This window comes from Guyanagaster necrorhizus (genome assembly GCF_019112545.1).
Source record: "Guyanagaster necrorhizus MCA 3950 unplaced genomic scaffold BT62scaffold_2, whole genome shotgun sequence".
NCBI classification, from domain to species: Eukaryota; Fungi; Basidiomycota; class Agaricomycetes; order Agaricales; family Physalacriaceae; genus Guyanagaster; species Guyanagaster necrorhizus.
The window spans coordinates 2,107,236-2,124,454 of NW_025064881.1; the positions used below are offsets into that span (position 1 = coordinate 2,107,236).

Genomic DNA, 17,219 nt, shown 5'->3' on the forward strand with positions numbered 1-17,219 from the left:
GCCGAAAGCAGCAAAGGGTGCACGTACTTGCGGTCCAATAGTCGTAATCAAGGTCCACTGTGTAATTAGCAAATCCAGTGCAATCGCGGTCGACAATTTCTTGCGCCTCAGGGGAAAGCTGGGCTAGCTTCTGGTTGTTGAATCAACCTATACTCAGCTCCAGGTAAAAGCATACCTCTTTCTGTGATTCTGAGTAACACTAATCGATCACCGTTGGGATTGGATGGGTCCTTAACCACGGGACTGATTTTCGGCGCTCCGACGAGGAACCTGAATAGGGAGTGTAAGCACCACATTCCGTCCGCTAGTGAAGAGCGCACCTCCTCAACGTAGTCGATTTTATGATGCTGTTCGTCTTATTTGGAGGCACGCGAAGGGCAAGAACTGAAATGCGTTTTCGGAATGCATCCTTGTCGAGTGGATGTAGAGGGCCGTGATACCTTGGCGGTGTGGTGTCAATTGCGGGAATGGAATGCATGGCACGGAAAGTGGAAAGTCGGATGAGCAACGAGGATCTCTTGAAGCAGCTCGTCGCTGCAAGCATCAAGGAACTTTTTTCATATCGACCCTGACTCGGACCGGAACCGCCAAGGCCCTCCAGATTAAATATGCATCAATATGTGTGTCATCATTGAGTCTACTTACCGCCATATGTCTGGGGTCAGAGGTATATTACTCAAAAATTGAACCTACTTACCGTCCTTTAGGTCCCTCTCCCTGATGAATCTGTACTGCAACATGTTGTGGATGTGCACTGCCATCCCACCGATGCACCTTCAATATCACCCGAATCCATGGATAAACTCCAGATCACTATCTGTGCGATGGGCTCGAGAACATCAGACCAAGTTCTTGTGAAAAAATTGGCCGCGTCGTATCCCAAGAAAGTTATTCCTTGCTTCGGTTAGTGCCCTTTATGATGTGTTCATACGCTATTTTGATTTGAATACCATATGATAGGATACCATCCATGGTTCTCTCACTGTATAACTCTACAGCCTGGTGCGACGAAGGACGAGCACTATAGACGCCTGTTCGCCGTCGAAAACTTCGATGAGTATCAGGCCATATACAACACTCTTCCCCAGCCGGTGTCTATCGCTGAAGTCATTTCGGAAGTGCAGGCCAATCTAGAGGCCTTTCCGAACGCGATGCTTGGAGAAGTTGGACTTGACCGAGCTTTCCGTATTCCTTATGATTACGCCGCGTTTCCTCGAGAGTTGACCTCCTTTACGGTTCCTATTGACCATCAACTTGCCATCCTTGAAGCTCAGGTCGACTTGGCCGTTAAATTACGGCGTAATATCAGTCTTCACAGCGTCAAGGCACAGATGAACACTACGGAATTTCTCAACAGAATGAGTCAAAGGCATGGTAGGAATTGGAGTAAGATTAGTATAGATTTGCATAGCTGTGGGTTGAGCCCACAGCTATGGCGCGATATGGAGGTAAGAGTTTTGGAAGGTGTGACCGAGCTACGAGAAAAACTAACCTTTCTAACGCAGAAGAAGCACAACAATGTTTTCCTCTCTCTGTCTACCATCATCAACGGTCGCTCATCGAATCACATTTCCCTAATCCAGGCCTGCTCACCGAATAGAATCCTCGTCGAGTCTGATTTCCATGATGTAGACATGTGTACCCAGCAGACTTGGGATATGCTTCTGACCGTGGCCCGTACAAATGGTTGGATAGTGGAAGAGGTCTGGACCAGTGAAGTAGACCCAGCCAAGTGGGGTGCAGTTCGAAGGCTGGAGGAGAACTGGCGGCAGTTTAGGGCTGGTGACCACCAAGCACCGGAGTTGTCAAAGAGAAAGAAGAAGAAAGTCGAAGAGTGGATAAGCGAATCAAATACCGATTCCTGAATAGAAACATAACACGCCCTGAGTGCAAGAATTGAAATATTGAAGTCCAACAAGCTTTACAAAATGTATCCAGAATTATGACGTGAGAAATGGGTCCCGCGACTACCAAAGATATGACAAGATAAGAATAATGCATATGCCGATAACAACACCTAGTATGATGGAATCTCGTCTTCGTCGTGACTTGATCATGGAAACAACGTTGTTTATGCCGGGCATCGTGTCTGAAGGAGCGATTCAACAACCAGCATATGGACAAGCCTGCAGCAGCTGACTCACTAATGGCATTAATCATTCGCGTGTTGATACCCGCCAGGGATGAACGCTGGCGCGTAAACTCTGAGCGTGTCTCGTATGCTTGCCTGCCAATATGCGTGAACACCAAGCATTCAGCCCACAAGAGGACTTACTCTATCATGTCGTCCGTCATGCGGTGTGAACTATCAATCCTTCCCCTTTCTGCTAGAAGAGAATCCGCCGCCGATGATTTATAGGCACTAACATGAGCGATGAGGGGTTCTTTCCCAGAGGTGCTGAGGAGAGTTCTCACTCGATATCGTTGCGAACGCCGCTCAGCAGGTTTGCTTGCTCCATGGCTTGCTTGACACTGGCCTTTTAAGGGTATTACTTATTAACTCATAGCGGGAAAAGCGACAGGTACTCACTTTTGTTCGCTTCACTGCTTGTACATTGTCTTGGTATAGTTCCCGATGTCTCTGGATCGCCCGTAGCATTGACTGGGACAGGATATCAGGCTCATTGGTTAGCGCCCCAAGTTTCTCGTTTGTTTCTTCAAGCTAGCAAGTTGTCAACGGGAAAGACAAATGTAGAACTTGGCGGATATGTGCCTTCTCTAGCAGATCGTCGACTTCCAGCTCCAGGTCTTTCCACCGCTCCGATGAACCATTTGCCTCGACGTCCTCATTAGGTCTTGAAAGTGCAGAAACAAGTTGAGAATACGAAGTGAGTTTGGAGTCGAAAAGGCTCTCCAGCGTGCGGCACTGTCTGTGCAGCTGTTCGTAGTTTGCCATGAGCTGAAAGCGTTGGTGAGTGCAGTGTTCCTAATCGGCAACTGCCGAGCTCCAGCTGCGGCCACTTAATCGCTTGCTTATACCGTATACGTGTACTGACGTGTAAGTATCGAAACAGTACAATAGGTTAGAGGAAGTGAATCCAATATTGGAGATGGAAAAAGGATTATTGAAAAGAATATCATATCGGATCTCATTCTAGGTATTACAATCACGGTATCTCGCTAAACCTTTGCCACATTGACAAGGCATAGGGTATCAAAATCGAAACCATTGTTTTGCGGTCTGCTCAGCAGCCAACCGTTTTGCCTGTCAGAGATCATTGGTCAAACATCTAGAGCGAGCGAAGAATTCCTTGTCACCTGCGTCGCCATGCTTCTACTGCTTTGTTCCAAGGAGTTGAAATGATCCTCCAAATCACCCAATATCTGTCTGTAATTTTTACTTAGTAACCTCTTAGTGGTAGTTAGAAACATATCACCCTCTGTCATTAAGTGCAGATGATAAGCGCTCGTATAAGCTACCCTGAGTTGCTGATGCAGAAGCAACTAATGCAGAGACGCCCTGTGATATTCCCCCATAGGAAACCCCTGTCGATGATTCGTTTTTGGCCTGCGGGATAGGCCTATTTGGACCACCCACTAGTAACCAACGTAGGTAAGAGTGGAGACCAGCCTTTCATTGATGCTCACATAGTTCATCAGCCTGGTCCCCAGTTATGGACTGAATACCAAAAGTCAACCAAGATCCTAGGAAAGACGTTGGTCCCATAGACACCGGCTGCGGCTGAGCAGGAACCGGGACTTTAGTGCTTGTTAGATCAATATCTGGCAAGGGAATGGAGCGCCGCATGTCGAACAAAGTGCCATATACAGCGCGTTGTTCTAAACCAGAGCGAGAATGACGCTTCCATCCAATGAAATCTCCGGTTTCATCAACCGTAATGGATCTGAAGCCATTGATCAGTCTCGAAGGCTTCCGGAAAAATGGATGACATACGAAAACATCAGAGGCAGCGGAAAGGCGTTGATGAATTCCAAGTGAGGAATGGAATACACCAGCGCTTCTTGCTTGTCTGTAAAAGCAACGAGGGCACAAGAGCCTGAAACCTTCGAGTCAGCAAGCATTAACCTAAAAATATATCAGGGATCATCACCAAGTTTTTCTATAACTTCGACTTCCCGCACAATACCGGACTTGCTGCTCCAATCCACTTTGCCTATACGGTCGCCGTCAATGTCTATATAACACTGTGCTCCTTTGATGCCCGTAGTGATGAAATACGCGTGCCCTTGTACTGAAGGTGCACTGAAAGCGTCGCTTAAACCTCGCCGAGTAGCATTACGGTGAACGCCTGTTTTAGCATCCACCATAAATGCGCCCTCCGGGAATGGATCGCTTGCACCGTCCACTTTGACAAAGTCTCCGCTGCATCTCCATGACGAAGTCACTCGGGATATCGTATACACTTCGCAAATTCCTGATTTCCTGACGCCAATGAGCCGAACACCATTATGATTATCTACACGTCAGTCGATCAGGGATGCGTTGCGAATGTCGATAGATGCGAAGCGAACCTGATTCCAGTACACTTATTGTCCAAGTCAAAGAAACAAAGGGTTCCGAAGTGTGGTCACTTAGATGTAGGCCGATAGAATGTTTATTCCTCGCTTTGCTTTTAGGGTCACGATAGAACAGAATTCTTGGTCCACGCAGATCAATAATATACAATGATCCATCCCCATACGCCACAGATAGAAAACCTATGTTATGTAATTTCGACAGCAACCCAAACCAGGGTACTTTGCTTACCGATATCTGATATTGCACAAGCAGTTGTTGGTCCCTTAGTTGGCGATAAAATGATATAGGGTGCATACTTGTAGCCGGTGGAGACGCCAAGATGTTCCAGGTACGTGAGTTCTCGATCTTCGCATTCCCGGTATGGCGGAAGGTTGTCTTGCTCATCCTTCAATCGAAACACCAGCACGTTGCCAGTGGACATAACAACTGCAGACTCCAGAGACTCCGATGAAAATAGAACTGATTGTATAGACAATGGTGCTGTCGTTGTCGTGGATATTTGCTTGAATACCCACGGATCCAGCACGAGAAAAGACAGATCCATTGTCAGATGAGGAAGCGGAGTTGGGAAGTCGTACTGGACAGGATGTGGCCTGGCAGCCACCAGCAATTGGACGCTGATGTCATAGAATCGTACAGTGAGATTTTGATGGCATGTAATCAATATACGATTTGGTTGGAACTATAACGAATGGTAAGTGACCCAGAGATCGAGAAAAACGAATAAATACTTTGGATGATTTCATGTCATTCGACTCATCATTCCATGAAAAACCACCGTTCAGTGGTAAAACCCCTTCGACTGATGGCCCGACAGCAGTGACAAGACTCTGGTATGCATCACGATCGACTACGTTGAGTCGGCCATGTAATATCCCGCTGCACAAAGACCAAGGAAGCCGCAGCCGAACAGGGTCGCTACTCGTCTGCAAGGACTTGAGTGTAGCGGATAACTCGTCCAGAGTATCTTCGTTTTTGTCCTCTGGAGCACTGGAACTGACCTCTTCTTGGTATGCAAAAGACGGAGGAGGAAAGTCGTACGCCTCTAATGCTCGTGTATCATCCGTCGATTCGGAAAGTATCAAAATAGATGTTGGATCAAAAACACCTGATAAATGGGGACTGTTCCGAGGAATGAGCAAGTAATCTTGCACAGTACCATCGCTCGAATAGAAGTAAGATCTTGTGGGAACAACAGTATCTCGCATGGAAGACCTGTAGAATGGATGCAGCGTTCCCTCGGTAACCGGCGTCGGTGGATCGGGGGGATTAAAAGCAGGAAGCCAAAATACACTAATTCCAGGGGGGTCTCCAATACACAGGCCTCCAAGCACTGTCAGTGCTGTGTATCCTCCTCTAGGGTCCGAAGAATCTGAAAATGAGCTCCACGAGAGCTTGAATATAGGTTCTCTCTGTGATGCTTGATTTTGGGGATTAGCCAGGTGCTCTTCAAGCCGATGGCCATCGACCACGTTGACATCTATTGAATCGAATGTTCGCACCATGAGAGGCTGATCCTCATCTTCCATAGCCCAATAGGCAATGACGCCATCTGTATAGCCAACCGCAAAGAAGTGTCCTGCCGGATGAACAGCTATACATGTGACTTCTGGTCTTCTGTGCGTTAGGATGTCCTAGCGGAAGTATGTATCATGGTAAATAAGTATGCAAATGGTGGGAAAGACCATGGCCATACTTGACCATATCCAGTTCCACCGGGAGCCCCGGGTGACAGAACAAGGTCGTAGACCCGAAGCGTGTTGCGCTGGGTCTGCAGCCAAAGATCAAAAATACGTTGAGTACTGAGACGGTCGACAAACGAGATCAGATAGAACTATCCCTCCTGGACTCCCAATTAGCAAAATCTGGAATATTTCGATGCAAGCGAAACAGACCTGCATACGCCACGAACAAAAGGTTTAGGTTCCGAGGATGTATAACGGCATCAATCGCCAAAGAGCTGTTAAGATCAATGAGAGCAGCTCAAATTATTGAGTAGAAAGACTTGTACGAGCCCGCATTTGTCACTCCAACCATCCCACTAGAAGCCAGCTTATTCTCATAGAGTTTCCACAAGTTCGGTATCATGTAAGACGTTTTCCGATGACAAGTTAGGTCGTAAGTTCGAATGTCTCCCGATTGCAGAACGAGGAAAGCCTAGTGCGATCGTCTGAGGGATTCGGAGATGGAGGAGAAGATTACGCACATGGGAGTGGGAAGGTGATAGTGTCATGGCGCTTAACCATGACAGTTAAATACGATCCCCGAGACTCATCATCGAAAAGCTCACTTCGTCTGATCAAACAATGCCGAACAGACGTATTTGGGGTATCCATAGTTTGAAAGATCCCAGATGTGTAGGTGATTCGTGGTATCTTGGTAGGAAATGTTATTCAATGATGGATGGAGATGGACAGTGTATACCCAGGCAAACGATTTGGAACGTAGAAACCGAAAATTGGACAAGTTTGACACCTTTTCTCTCCGGAATTGAGAGCTTTATATCGACACCGGGTTTCCCCCATATAAATAGGAGACCATCAGCGGTCCCTTGGTATTTATGATCGTTATCCAGCCATCCAATAACAGAAGGACTTCATACCAGCTGCTAGAAGACCTGACAACGGATCCACGGCGAGAGCAGAAATCTCAATGGCAAAATCGAAAGATCTCAATTCTGCCGGTTTCCAGTCTTCTCTTTCGCGCAGATCAGAGGAAAGGTCGGGAAAATCAGCGTTATACCGTTTGAAGTATTTGCTCATGACTGTTGGTGAGGATGCCCTAATTCGGCAGTGACGCAATTTGAACGTTACGACGGTGGCGGTGCTTGACAAAAGAAAACGGATACATATTATGTGAACAAGGTATACACGCAGAGAATAGATGACCAAATCAAATGTCTAACAATACACGTATGAGAAATAATCCATTAACAACGTTCCTGTGAAGCTAATGTTCTCTCAGCTGCCTTTGCAGAAGATGCACCTCTAATCCTCCCAAGCCAGCTTGATTTCAGAGGCTTATCCTCAGAATCTGGCCGCAAAACATCAATGTGTAGATTATTCGTCACATCGGACATGAAGGGAGGTCTTGTTATTGCCCTACGTTTCGGTGACCGCTTCGGTGACAGAGAAATAATTGGACGGTTGAGCTGGTGACGCACAGGCGTGAACCCTGAATTGAGGCTGTTCAATGCTTTGTGTAGGCGAGGCGTTCCTGTTATTATGTGATCCCCCGGCAGACTGTCCACCGTGAAGCCTTGAGGAGGAACAGCATCACAGTCAGCAAAATCATCGGGAGCGGCTCTCTTCTTGCCAATTGCCGAGCTTGTCACTGTGTCGGGGACATCAGCGCGTCTGTTAGGTGTTAGGGGCTGGGATCCCGTTCGCGACGCTGCACGTCTTTCGGGCGTTTTCAGACGAGGGAGGGAAGAAGGGCCCGACGGCACACGGCCCAAAGAACGTGACTGCGGCGTTGAGGAAATATTGTTGGTTGGAGAGGGAGTTCGTGTATCAGAGAGGGTGGTTGACCGAGTCCGAGACGTCAGCGACCGGGCAGCAGGCGGAGGAACGGCCTGTGAAGAGGAAGAGGGAGCAGAGAAAGTATGGCTGGTTGGAGTGGACACGGTATTGGAACGAGCGCGAGGTAAAGAAGATTGTGGAGGCGAGACTCTTGACGAACTAGCCAGAGCCGCAGATCCGACACTATGGGAAACTGATAGTGGTTTAGAAGAGGACTGAGGGAGGGGCGGCGATACGCGACAATGAGCTGGAGCCTGGGAGGCTACAGATTCCGTTGTGTCAACTTTTGCAACCGATGCTTTCGCTGCAGCCAATTTGGTCTGCAAGTTTTGCACCTTGCGACTCAAAGACTCAACCTTCGAAGTAAGCTTCTTGTTTTCTTTCAACATACTGCAAGGGCAAGTCAACTTGTGCACTATACTCGTAGGTAAGCCACTCACTCAAGCGTACGGTCGTCGTTCTCTTCGATTTCAGCACACTTAGCCCTGAGCAACTCTTCCATATCGCTGTTGCGTTCTTCAAGGCCAACCATAATCGTCTGAAAGTCGGGCTTTGCTTTGAGAGCCGCTAGTTCACGCTGCATTTCCGCAATCTCACGTTTGTGATGCGAATTTTGCATGCTAAGACTAACTTCCGCGGTACTTGCACTCTTCTCAGCGCGTGTGAGCAAAGCGCGACATCGTTCAGTATCCGCATCTTGTGTCTTGACGGTTTGTTCCCTAGTTGCAGCATGAGAATCAGAACTACCCCAAGAATGGATAAAAACACGTACAGGTCTTTGACTTGGCTTTCTAGATAATGAATGAGGGATAAGCTTCTTTGATTCTCAGCCTCTAAAGCGGTGTTATCCTGCTGGCAGTTCGTGTTTTCATTCTGGAGACTCTCGACCTGGCTTCGAACTTCCGAAAGCTGCTTCCGCACTGCGGCAACCTCTTTTTCGAGTTCCTCGATCAGCTCTTCTGCTTGACTATATCGCCCGTTGATGGACCTCAGCTCCTTGACATGGGCTTCTTGTTGAAAGGAATGATTTCTTGCGTCAATGATCAACTTGGAGCGCAGTTCTTCCGCTTCATGAATCGCTGAGTCATGTTTGCGCTTTTCCTCTTCCAGGTTTGAACGAAGTTCCGTCAACTGCTGGTCAAGTTGGCGGAGACGGGCCTCGCTATCCGTCTGATTCTGAGAAATCTCTGCTTGATAGCGAGCATCCAGTACGTCTCGAGTCACCTGAGTAGTGCGGAGCTCTTCCCGCATCGCCTCTAAATCCTCGTTGAACTTGGTCGTCTCGCCATCCCTATCCGCTCTCATCTTCTCCAGTTCATGAGATATCTCCCGAAACATTTGAAGCCCGCTCTCCACAGCGAGGAGCTGCTTCTCAACCTCAGATCTAGATTCGGCTAGCTCTTCCACGCATGCATCACGAGCAGCCTCAGCGGCTTTTTGGCTGGTCTTGGTCTTCTCAAGCTCACTAGTGAGCTGGACAAGACGCGATTCAAGACGTCCCATTTCCTCGGCATGTTTAACCTTGAGGTTCACGAGTTGCTCGTGTTCGATATTGTTGTCCACGAGTAGTTTGTTCTTCAACGCCAGCTGGCTTTGCAGCTCCCCCAACGCGGTTTGGTGGCTAGACGCCATTGCGGCCATGGTTTCTTCGACGGACTGTACCTGAGTCTGTAGTTCCGTCACTTGAGAAACAATGGCTTGGGCGTTGCATAGCTCATTAGCAAGGGCATCCTTCTCGGAAATATGCTTGGCAACCTCATCCTGTAGGTCACGTAGACGGTCTTCGATATCGGCTTTGGCTTCATCCAGAGAGAGGCTAGACGAAACGAGGCACCTCACTTCGACCTGGGCATTCGCCAGCGCAAGAGTCATCTGTTGTATGGCCTCCTGGGATGACGTGAGAGTTGCTTGCGCTTCTAATAAGGAAGCATTAGCCTGCTCAGCCTGTTGTACGGCATTGAGACGATCCGCTGCAAGACGCTCGACCTCCTTTTCAGCGAGTTGTGTCCGTTCAGTGGACACCTTCACGGCAGACCTCGCGTCCCCCGCCAACCCAAAGATCACCTTTACTAAGGTGTCCGCTGCAACGGCTTCTTCACGAAGCGATTCCACCTCCATCTCGATGGCCTCAAACTTCGCAACTGCGTCATCCCGAGCTTCCCTCGCAGCGGCGCAGTCTTCGACCATGGCATCCTTCTGACTCGCTAGCATTTCCAGCTCGGCCATCAGTTCACCAATTCGTTCTTCTTGTAGCCGCATGTTAGTTTCCAACCTTTTAATGTCATGTTGGTGGATGCCAATCTGTTCTGTGCGACGCAAGACGCGCCTCTCAAGTTCTTCAAGTTGACCGCTCAGTGCGCGAGTAGCCTCGTTCGATGACATATTGGAGAGCTGATGGAACTGGAGCGAGCTATAACGGCTCTCTGCCTCGTTCAGATCTGCTTGAGCAGTTGCGAGATCTTTTGTTAGGTTAGCCACTTGCACAGCAAGGGAGTCGCGTTCATATTCCACCGCTTCGAACGTAGCCGATACCTCGCTGAGATGAGAGTCGAGCCGGTCCAGAGAATCCTTTGTTTCTTCGTGCGCAGCCTTAACTTCCTCCAATTCCTTCATCCATGCTGTTTCGCTAGACTCGAATTGCCTCTCCAGCTCATCACGATGAAGTGTTATGTCATCCAGAGTCTGTGTTGCAATGGCGAGCTCGACCTCGACGTTTTTCAGCTCCTCCCGGACCGCCTGCAAATCCGCATCCTTGGAGGCTAAATTCACCGTCCACATATCATCCTGCTCCCCCAAGTATCCTACAACGATGCTGAGGGCGCCTACGCGTAAGTTCATTCGTGCAATTTGTTCATGGTGCTTGGATGCATCGACCACGGTCCGGGCTTCAGATTCCCTCTTGGCCTCAAGGGCCTCCGCAGTAAATCTGCTCTCTGTTTCCAAGAAACGAAGTTTTCGGCGGAGATCATCCCGCTCATTTCGCAAGCGATTGACAGCCGAAAGCAGGCGCTCGATATCTTCTGCTGTTTGGTATGTGGACACCGAAAACCGTTCGTCAGATTCTTCTGACGCTGCGATATGGGCTTGAAGATCAGACACTTCCCTATTTTTAAATCAGCGCTGCATGCGATGCCGATACTTCTCGATGAACGAACCTTTTCAGAGCATCAACATGTGCTTCCTTGACACGGACAGTCTGTTCAAGGAACGCCACCCTCTCTCGAGTTTCTTCCAGCTCATCCAGAGCTTCCTCTTTTTCCTGCACGAGTTGCACCTGTCGGCTTGTGCACTCAAAGGCCTTCTGTATTTCTCCCTGGAGTCGATGCTCAGCGGTCTTCAACTTTTCGGCCAGCACCTTTGCGTCTTCGGCATCCCCTAGCAAGAGTTCCAAAGCACCAATCTTGGGGCCGTCTTCGTCAATACGCCTCAGTAAGTCTTCTCTCTCGCTGCCGCCACTCGGGCCACCGCGCAAGAAGGCTAACTCCTCTCTCTCCTCTAACAAGACTTGCATTTTGTCTAGTTGTTTCTGCACAGCTCTCTCCATGGCAATCTTCTCGTTTTCGGCCTTCATCGCTTCATTTCCAACTTTCTGGCTCAACACCCGAACCTCACCTTCCTTAGCAGCGAGAGCCACCTTCACATCGGCGAGCTCTATTTCCAGCGTATATATCTTCAGGTTCGAAAGCGATGATGACCGACCACGATGAAGAGAACGCTGTCGAGCGGGTGATACTGGTGTCGAACTCAGCTCCCTTAAACTGGCTTCGAGCTCCTTGATGCGCGCTTCCAGAGTGTTTTTCTCCTTCTCTATCTTCGTAGTACGTATAACGTGTCCATCGAATTGACGTGAAATGTGTTCGAGGTTGGATAGCAATTCTTTGTTCTCGAGTTCCTTCGCCTTGATCTGTTCGTTTGCTGCAAGAAGCGAGCTAGCTACGTTTTGCGAGGCCAGTTTTTCGTTGCGTAAGTCGTCATTGCACCGCGAAAGGTCAGCTTCAAGTCGTAAAGCCCGGTCAGTTTCTGTGCTTAGCTGCTGAGGTGATTAGCCCGCTTCATGTCGGACACTGTAGCCACGCACTTTGAATAATGCACTATGCAGCGACGCCCTTATCTCATCTAACTCCTCGGTTTGTTTTAATAGCTGTGTCTGTTGAGCGGCAATGTGACTATCTAGAGAGCAAAATGTGTTACTGAGCTCCCCAACATCAAGGATGACATACCTTTGCTTGCCAGCTTATTGCAATAGGTCTGTATTTCCTCCGATACATCATCGGCACCAATGTTCCAGTGGGACATGCTTGGCGTGGTGGACGTTCGTCGACGTCACGGTAACGGTGGCAGACAAGTAAGTAAACAAAGTTTGGACACGAACGCGTCCCCACGTGATCGTATTGTAAGTGGTCTCGGCTCAGGGATTCGGGGACCTTCATACGTACCTACATGATGCGCATCTCTCATACCTGACATGGGCTGGATACAAACGAAGCATACGTCTGGCCCCAATAAAAAAGAAAGACAACTCGAACGCCATGAACTTGCCGTTTCTTCTATCTCATATCACATTGTCTTGACTTTCTTATGCTTCTTTATCGTTTTTTCGCATTAAGTACTTTATTACTTACGAATTACCGAGGTAGATCATTTTATGCTTATTTACCTGAGCTTAAAGTCATACATGTTCTTGGCAAGTGCCACTAAGGATTCGTGAATACTTAAGTTCTAACTATTACCACAAGTTTCATGTAAATCCCAACATGTATGTCACAACCTGAAGACTAAGTACATGACATGTACGCGGTGATGAGTCCTAATAATGAAGAGCAGTATACAATACATGCAATCTATCACGTACAATTTCTTTCCGATTCCACTAAGCAAAGCGGACTTTCTCCCCGGGACGACCTTCCGACAAGAGCACAACAGCCTGGTTGCAATTACGGGTGTGAGAAGAAGTTCCCAGGGGATGCAAAAGGACTCACATATTTTCCACTGATTTTCCAGCCTGGTTCGTCATTGTCTAGCTTCTCAGCGATATCGTCACCCTCAGCACCGAGACCCACCACAACATCTGATTTGATCGTTCGAAGGCTAGCCACGCGAGGCGCTCCAGCAGCGCTTGCCATAGAACCGATAGCGACGTCAAAGGGTGTACTAGCAGGCGCGGCGCAGTCGTACGTCAACTTCCTGTGGTTCAAATCGCCCTTGAAAACGACTAAATCCGATCGCGAAAGATGAAGGAAGAGATCGGGAGCTTCGGAGTGAAGATCCCAGAAAGTGTACCCAGTGCACCAGAAGGGATGTTGTTCGTAAACCCATTTCCCTTCTTTCTCGTATCGCTGCAAAAGTGATTGATCAAAGGCAGGAGGAAGTCAATAATAGGACATACCTTCCAGCGCTGACCAAGCCTTCGAAGAGACTCCAGCTCTACATCAGATGCTTTCGGGAACAATTGGCCATAAACCATAGAATTGAGCAGCCAGTCCCAGTCTTTCCGTGTTACATCTGATACGAACCAGGGGTATCGTTTTCCGTGGAAGTGTATTCGCTTGGCTAATCCACTTTGCAACAAAAAGTCGGCTGGAAAACTGTGAGTTTATGACGCCAGCCACGATAATAAGGTCCGACCGTAGACACAATCACAGTACAACTCGAAGCCGGCATTGTCAAGGACGAAGTCAAATCTACCTCCTGTATTGTCACGGGACTGCTTGACAACATCCCAGAGCTCGTTGAGGTGATTTCCGAGGATGTTCTTCTCGGTTGCCGCAAGATGGTCACCTCCTGTCGATTGTAACGCCTTAATCTGTTCTTCAGTCATATTGATGAGCAATGAAAGATCCGTAGAATTGCCCCATAAGCAGACTTGAGTCAGCTCGAGGAACATATGACGCTCCGCTTCGAGCTTTTCAGCGGCCGTAAGACTCTCTGAGAGAGTGAAAGGTTCGGCGAAGCGCATGGATAATTCGAAAACTGCTTCTGCGGAACGAGAAAAGGTATCACACTGTAATTCATTAGAAGTTGTTCAATACAGCCAGAAATAACATACCTTTTGTCTATAAAAGACATCATAATCGGACCAGAATTTACTGATGCTGAAACATTCGCGTAACCTCCGGTATTTATACGCTTCAGCGAACAGCCAAGGCGCATTCATGAAGTCTTTGCCTGCAACGATGTATGTGAACACATGAACTTAGGAGGGTGACAACGACAGACCCTGGAAGTACTTCGCAATCTCCTTGTTCCAAAGAGCCACATCGGCTTCGTTATCGTCTATAATAGGACGAAGCTTCTTGTTGCCACTGAGGTCAACCATGAGGGCTTCCATGCGTTCTATGCATTGAACGAGGTCGATGATCTTTTCTTCGGAGGACTGTTCGTTAAGAGTGCGAATAGTGTCATCGATTGCCTTTCCAAGGATAGTCGGCAAACGAGCCTGCATGGTAGCATGAGCAAAAGAGTATTCATGATATCCACGGTAGGCGGGCCAGGGAGGATTGTTCGGGTCGACCTAGGACACGATAAGAACCCAGACATTAGCCATACGATAGTAGGTGCTTACGCGGGTGGGGGTTCTTGGCCAGGGGGCCTTGATGTCTTTCTTACTAGGCAGATGACCCAGCGAGAGGGTTACCCGTGAAGGCGCTGCCGAGGACGAGGGGTTCGCGGTAGCCATGGTAAACGACAAGGACTATAAAAGCAGACCAGCTGTGAAAAGGAAGAGAAAGACGTTGAATGACGATACAGAGGATACAGCAAAGCCGTGCGTACTATATACAAAAACCGTCGATGCAGCCGGATGATGGTGATGTATTGCTGTGGAGACGACAAGCGGCGTCGTGCAGATGAGGGTAGCGAGGCGAGATGGGGGTAGTATGGAAGAGACAGGCAGGATGGCGTATTGTTTTGCTTTATAGTCGTCGTCTGCCTTCCGAGTTGGACGAAACTGTCAACTTTCCGAACGCGTTTGAATCTTTTCGCTCATCCCTGACGTCACTGATTCCCACGCGGCGCTCTTGAGCCTAATTTGGACCACTGTATCGGCTTGTCGGCTTCGGATCTCATCTCATCTCGTCATTACACGGCACCGTGCCTGAAGGCACGCCGGACTCAAGGATACAGGTAACTGCACTACGAAACCTGATCTTCATTACCCTCTGGTCAACCGCCAAAGACTGAGAAACCCAGGCTGCTGTAGAACTTGAAGACGGGAAACTCAAAATCGTTCTGGTAATAGTCGCTTCTTTTCCTTCTGGGGCTCACGGCCTATGTAGTATTAAGTTTAAGCATTAAGGAGAAGGTTATCGGATGCCCTTTCTCTTCCTACTTATCGTGGCTATAACGATGTCATCTTGGTTGATGTTTCCTCAACAATCCATCAAACGTTCCTCATTTTCTTCCGTTTCTAGCGTCGTAAAAATGTAATGGATAAATTTCAATTCTGAAGTGGAATTCATATAGTTCCTCCGTGTCCGTCCCTTCATCTTTATCAATGTTGTACTCGGACACCGTTTTAAATATGGCACACTTCATTCATTTTCTGCGTGGATCACTAGCATCTTCATTCCTTAGAGCCAAATGCTGCTGATTAAACGTCTGCAAGGTCTCAGAACAGCTCCTGTAACGAACTTTAACCTAGCTGCGGTGCGACGCGGCTTCCTTTCTGTACGTGTTTGACAGTACTATTTTGATCTTATCTCTCTTTCATTGTGGCTATCTCCACAATCCCCCTCCGCGAACTGCCTCGTAACATAAACAACCATACTTACTGGCATATATTTCGGCCATTTATATCATTTCAGGACTTCATGCACCTGTAACAATTTACGTTGAAAACCCATGGAATTGACTTAATCACGTCCTCCTCCCAAGTTCTAGTTGAACAGGTGATTGGGTTTGTGTTTGAAATTTGACTGGTCTTCACTGCAGAGGCTGGTGCGTTTTTGATAGCTTAAAATGGACCTTAAAAGGTTTTAATTTCCGCATCAGTTTTTACGTCCTTGTTTTAAGCGCTGTGAAACAAAAAGGTACATCAATTCCATTAGGGGAATTAGGGGAATTCAAACTTGCTGATTTCACGTTGATTTCATGTTGATTTCGCATTGATTTCACCTCTGATTTTACTTTGACAACCTCGGTTTTTGTCATCGGGGACTTAAATTTGACGAGGCCCGAGCAGATGCCAAATCAAAATTCCGCTCGTCGGTGCATTTGCCGAACTTAACAAAAATCACGAAATCCGATTTCACTTTACATCTTTTTTCTCCCGTTTTATTTTATCGACATCAAAATATCGAAATCATCACGAAATCAGCAGGTTTGAATTGTTGCATAGGGGAAAAGTTTTTCATACCGTTTTACTGACGGCCTTTTCAGGACCGAGAAAGGCTTTGCTAAACCAAAACCTTTTAAGGTTTTGTTTTTTACTACCTAACATGCACTGGCCTCTGCTGTGCTTTGGATTGAGTGATATGAAGGTCTCATTCAGTGTGCACCTAGCTTTCTGATCGGACAGAACTTTCGAGCTTTCCCATGGCGTAGGATATAAGTATCAAGAGGAAAATGTAGTGAGTACCGTTCGTACTTACATTTCGGTAACGATGGATATTTATCGGCAGTACTGTTTGTCACAGACTAGCCATACCAGGAACCATGGGAAGAAAACCATGCTGCGAGTGAGCACAAGTGTGGGGAACCTGCGAGGCATCGGCTACAGCCTGTATGCTCGCCATGCGACAGGTATATAGAAACTCTCTGCCCGGCAGGTCTTGACTTCTAACCCTATGGTTCTGCGCCTGCTTTAACGATATATGATTGCAACTTTATATCAACGTCGTGCTAAATTATCGTGTGGTTACCACTACTAATGCTCACCATTTTGAATAAGTTAACATCTGATGAAACGGATTTAGGGGCGGGTAGACCACGCAAAGCTTACGTGGTCTTCTGATGGATCTGATGGTCCTGAATTCTGGCTGTTACCATGCACCACCCAATTCGGAAGATTAGTCGAAAACCATTGGGCGTGTAAGTGCTTGTCGTTTCAAATTTCAGCATCCAGAGACTTGCACCCATCGTACGTGTGTATTTTGCTGTCTTGGATTCAGAGTCACGGTGAGCACCACTGGTAGTTGCCATCGTTGCGCCCCATTAAATGTCATCTATGATGCCGTAGATAGAAAGTGTAGGCAAGCTTTCAATGGCTGGCTCTAGCACAA

General features: G+C 47.8%; 5 protein-coding genes across 5 annotated transcripts; 1 reads left to right on the forward strand and 4 right to left on the reverse strand.

The window, feature by feature from the left end:
* The first annotated feature begins 630 nt into the window (after positions 1-630).
* Positions 631-1,925, forward strand: BT62DRAFT_990525 (Metallo-dependent hydrolase). The gene is made up of 4 exons (XM_043190234.1): positions 631-660; positions 708-903; positions 961-1,448; positions 1,506-1,925. Exons 1-4 carry the CDS (start codon positions 652-654, stop codon positions 1,863-1,865), a joined length of 1,053 nt encoding a protein of 350 aa, XP_043045747.1. The 5' UTR covers positions 631-651; the 3' UTR covers positions 1,866-1,925.
* BT62DRAFT_291825 (v-SNARE protein) lies at positions 1,752-2,945 on the reverse strand. The gene is made up of 7 exons (XM_043180384.1): positions 2,714-2,945; positions 2,531-2,662; positions 2,416-2,477; positions 2,276-2,362; positions 2,145-2,227; positions 1,926-2,089; positions 1,752-1,861 (listed from the first exon to the last, which is right to left on the reverse strand). The coding sequence occupies exons 1-6, from the start codon at positions 2,894-2,896 to the stop codon at positions 1,968-1,970; spliced, it is 669 nt and encodes a 222-aa protein (XP_043045748.1). The 5' UTR covers positions 2,897-2,945; the 3' UTR covers positions 1,752-1,861; positions 1,926-1,967.
* Positions 2,946-2,956: 11 nt separating this feature from the next.
* On the reverse strand, positions 2,957-7,253 carry BT62DRAFT_1071411 (WD40 containing snare-dependent exocytosis protein). The gene is made up of 17 exons (XM_043178751.1): positions 7,083-7,253; positions 6,905-7,030; positions 6,771-6,855; positions 6,687-6,717; positions 6,492-6,637; positions 6,376-6,440; positions 6,301-6,323; positions 6,177-6,251; positions 5,212-6,114; positions 4,709-5,162; positions 4,474-4,659; positions 4,053-4,418; positions 3,896-3,998; positions 3,589-3,845; positions 3,378-3,537; positions 3,259-3,328; positions 2,957-3,205 (listed from the first exon to the last, which is right to left on the reverse strand). Exons 1-17 carry the CDS (start codon positions 7,240-7,242, stop codon positions 3,155-3,157), a joined length of 3,261 nt encoding a protein of 1,086 aa, XP_043045749.1. The 5' UTR covers positions 7,243-7,253; the 3' UTR covers positions 2,957-3,154.
* Positions 7,254-12,633: 5,380 nt separating this feature from the next.
* On the reverse strand, positions 12,634-14,981 carry BT62DRAFT_960281 (DUF89-domain-containing protein). The gene is made up of 8 exons (XM_043188544.1): positions 14,773-14,981; positions 14,564-14,709; positions 14,218-14,512; positions 14,048-14,166; positions 13,627-14,002; positions 13,388-13,578; positions 12,981-13,337; positions 12,634-12,925 (listed from the first exon to the last, which is right to left on the reverse strand). The coding sequence occupies exons 2-8, from the start codon at positions 14,675-14,677 to the stop codon at positions 12,872-12,874; spliced, it is 1,506 nt and encodes a 501-aa protein (XP_043045750.1). The 5' UTR covers positions 14,678-14,709; positions 14,773-14,981; the 3' UTR covers positions 12,634-12,871.
* A 1,143-nt stretch (positions 14,982-16,124) lies between these two features.
* Positions 16,125-16,833, reverse strand: BT62DRAFT_926462 (uncharacterized protein). Its single transcript, XM_043185047.1, is given in 4 exon segments — positions 16,125-16,318; positions 16,378-16,565; positions 16,605-16,611; positions 16,628-16,833. 3 exon segments carry the CDS (start codon positions 16,706-16,708, stop codon positions 16,486-16,488), a joined length of 168 nt encoding a protein of 55 aa, XP_043045751.1. The 5' UTR covers positions 16,709-16,833; the 3' UTR covers positions 16,125-16,318; positions 16,378-16,485.
* Positions 16,834-17,219: the final 386 nt, after the last annotated feature.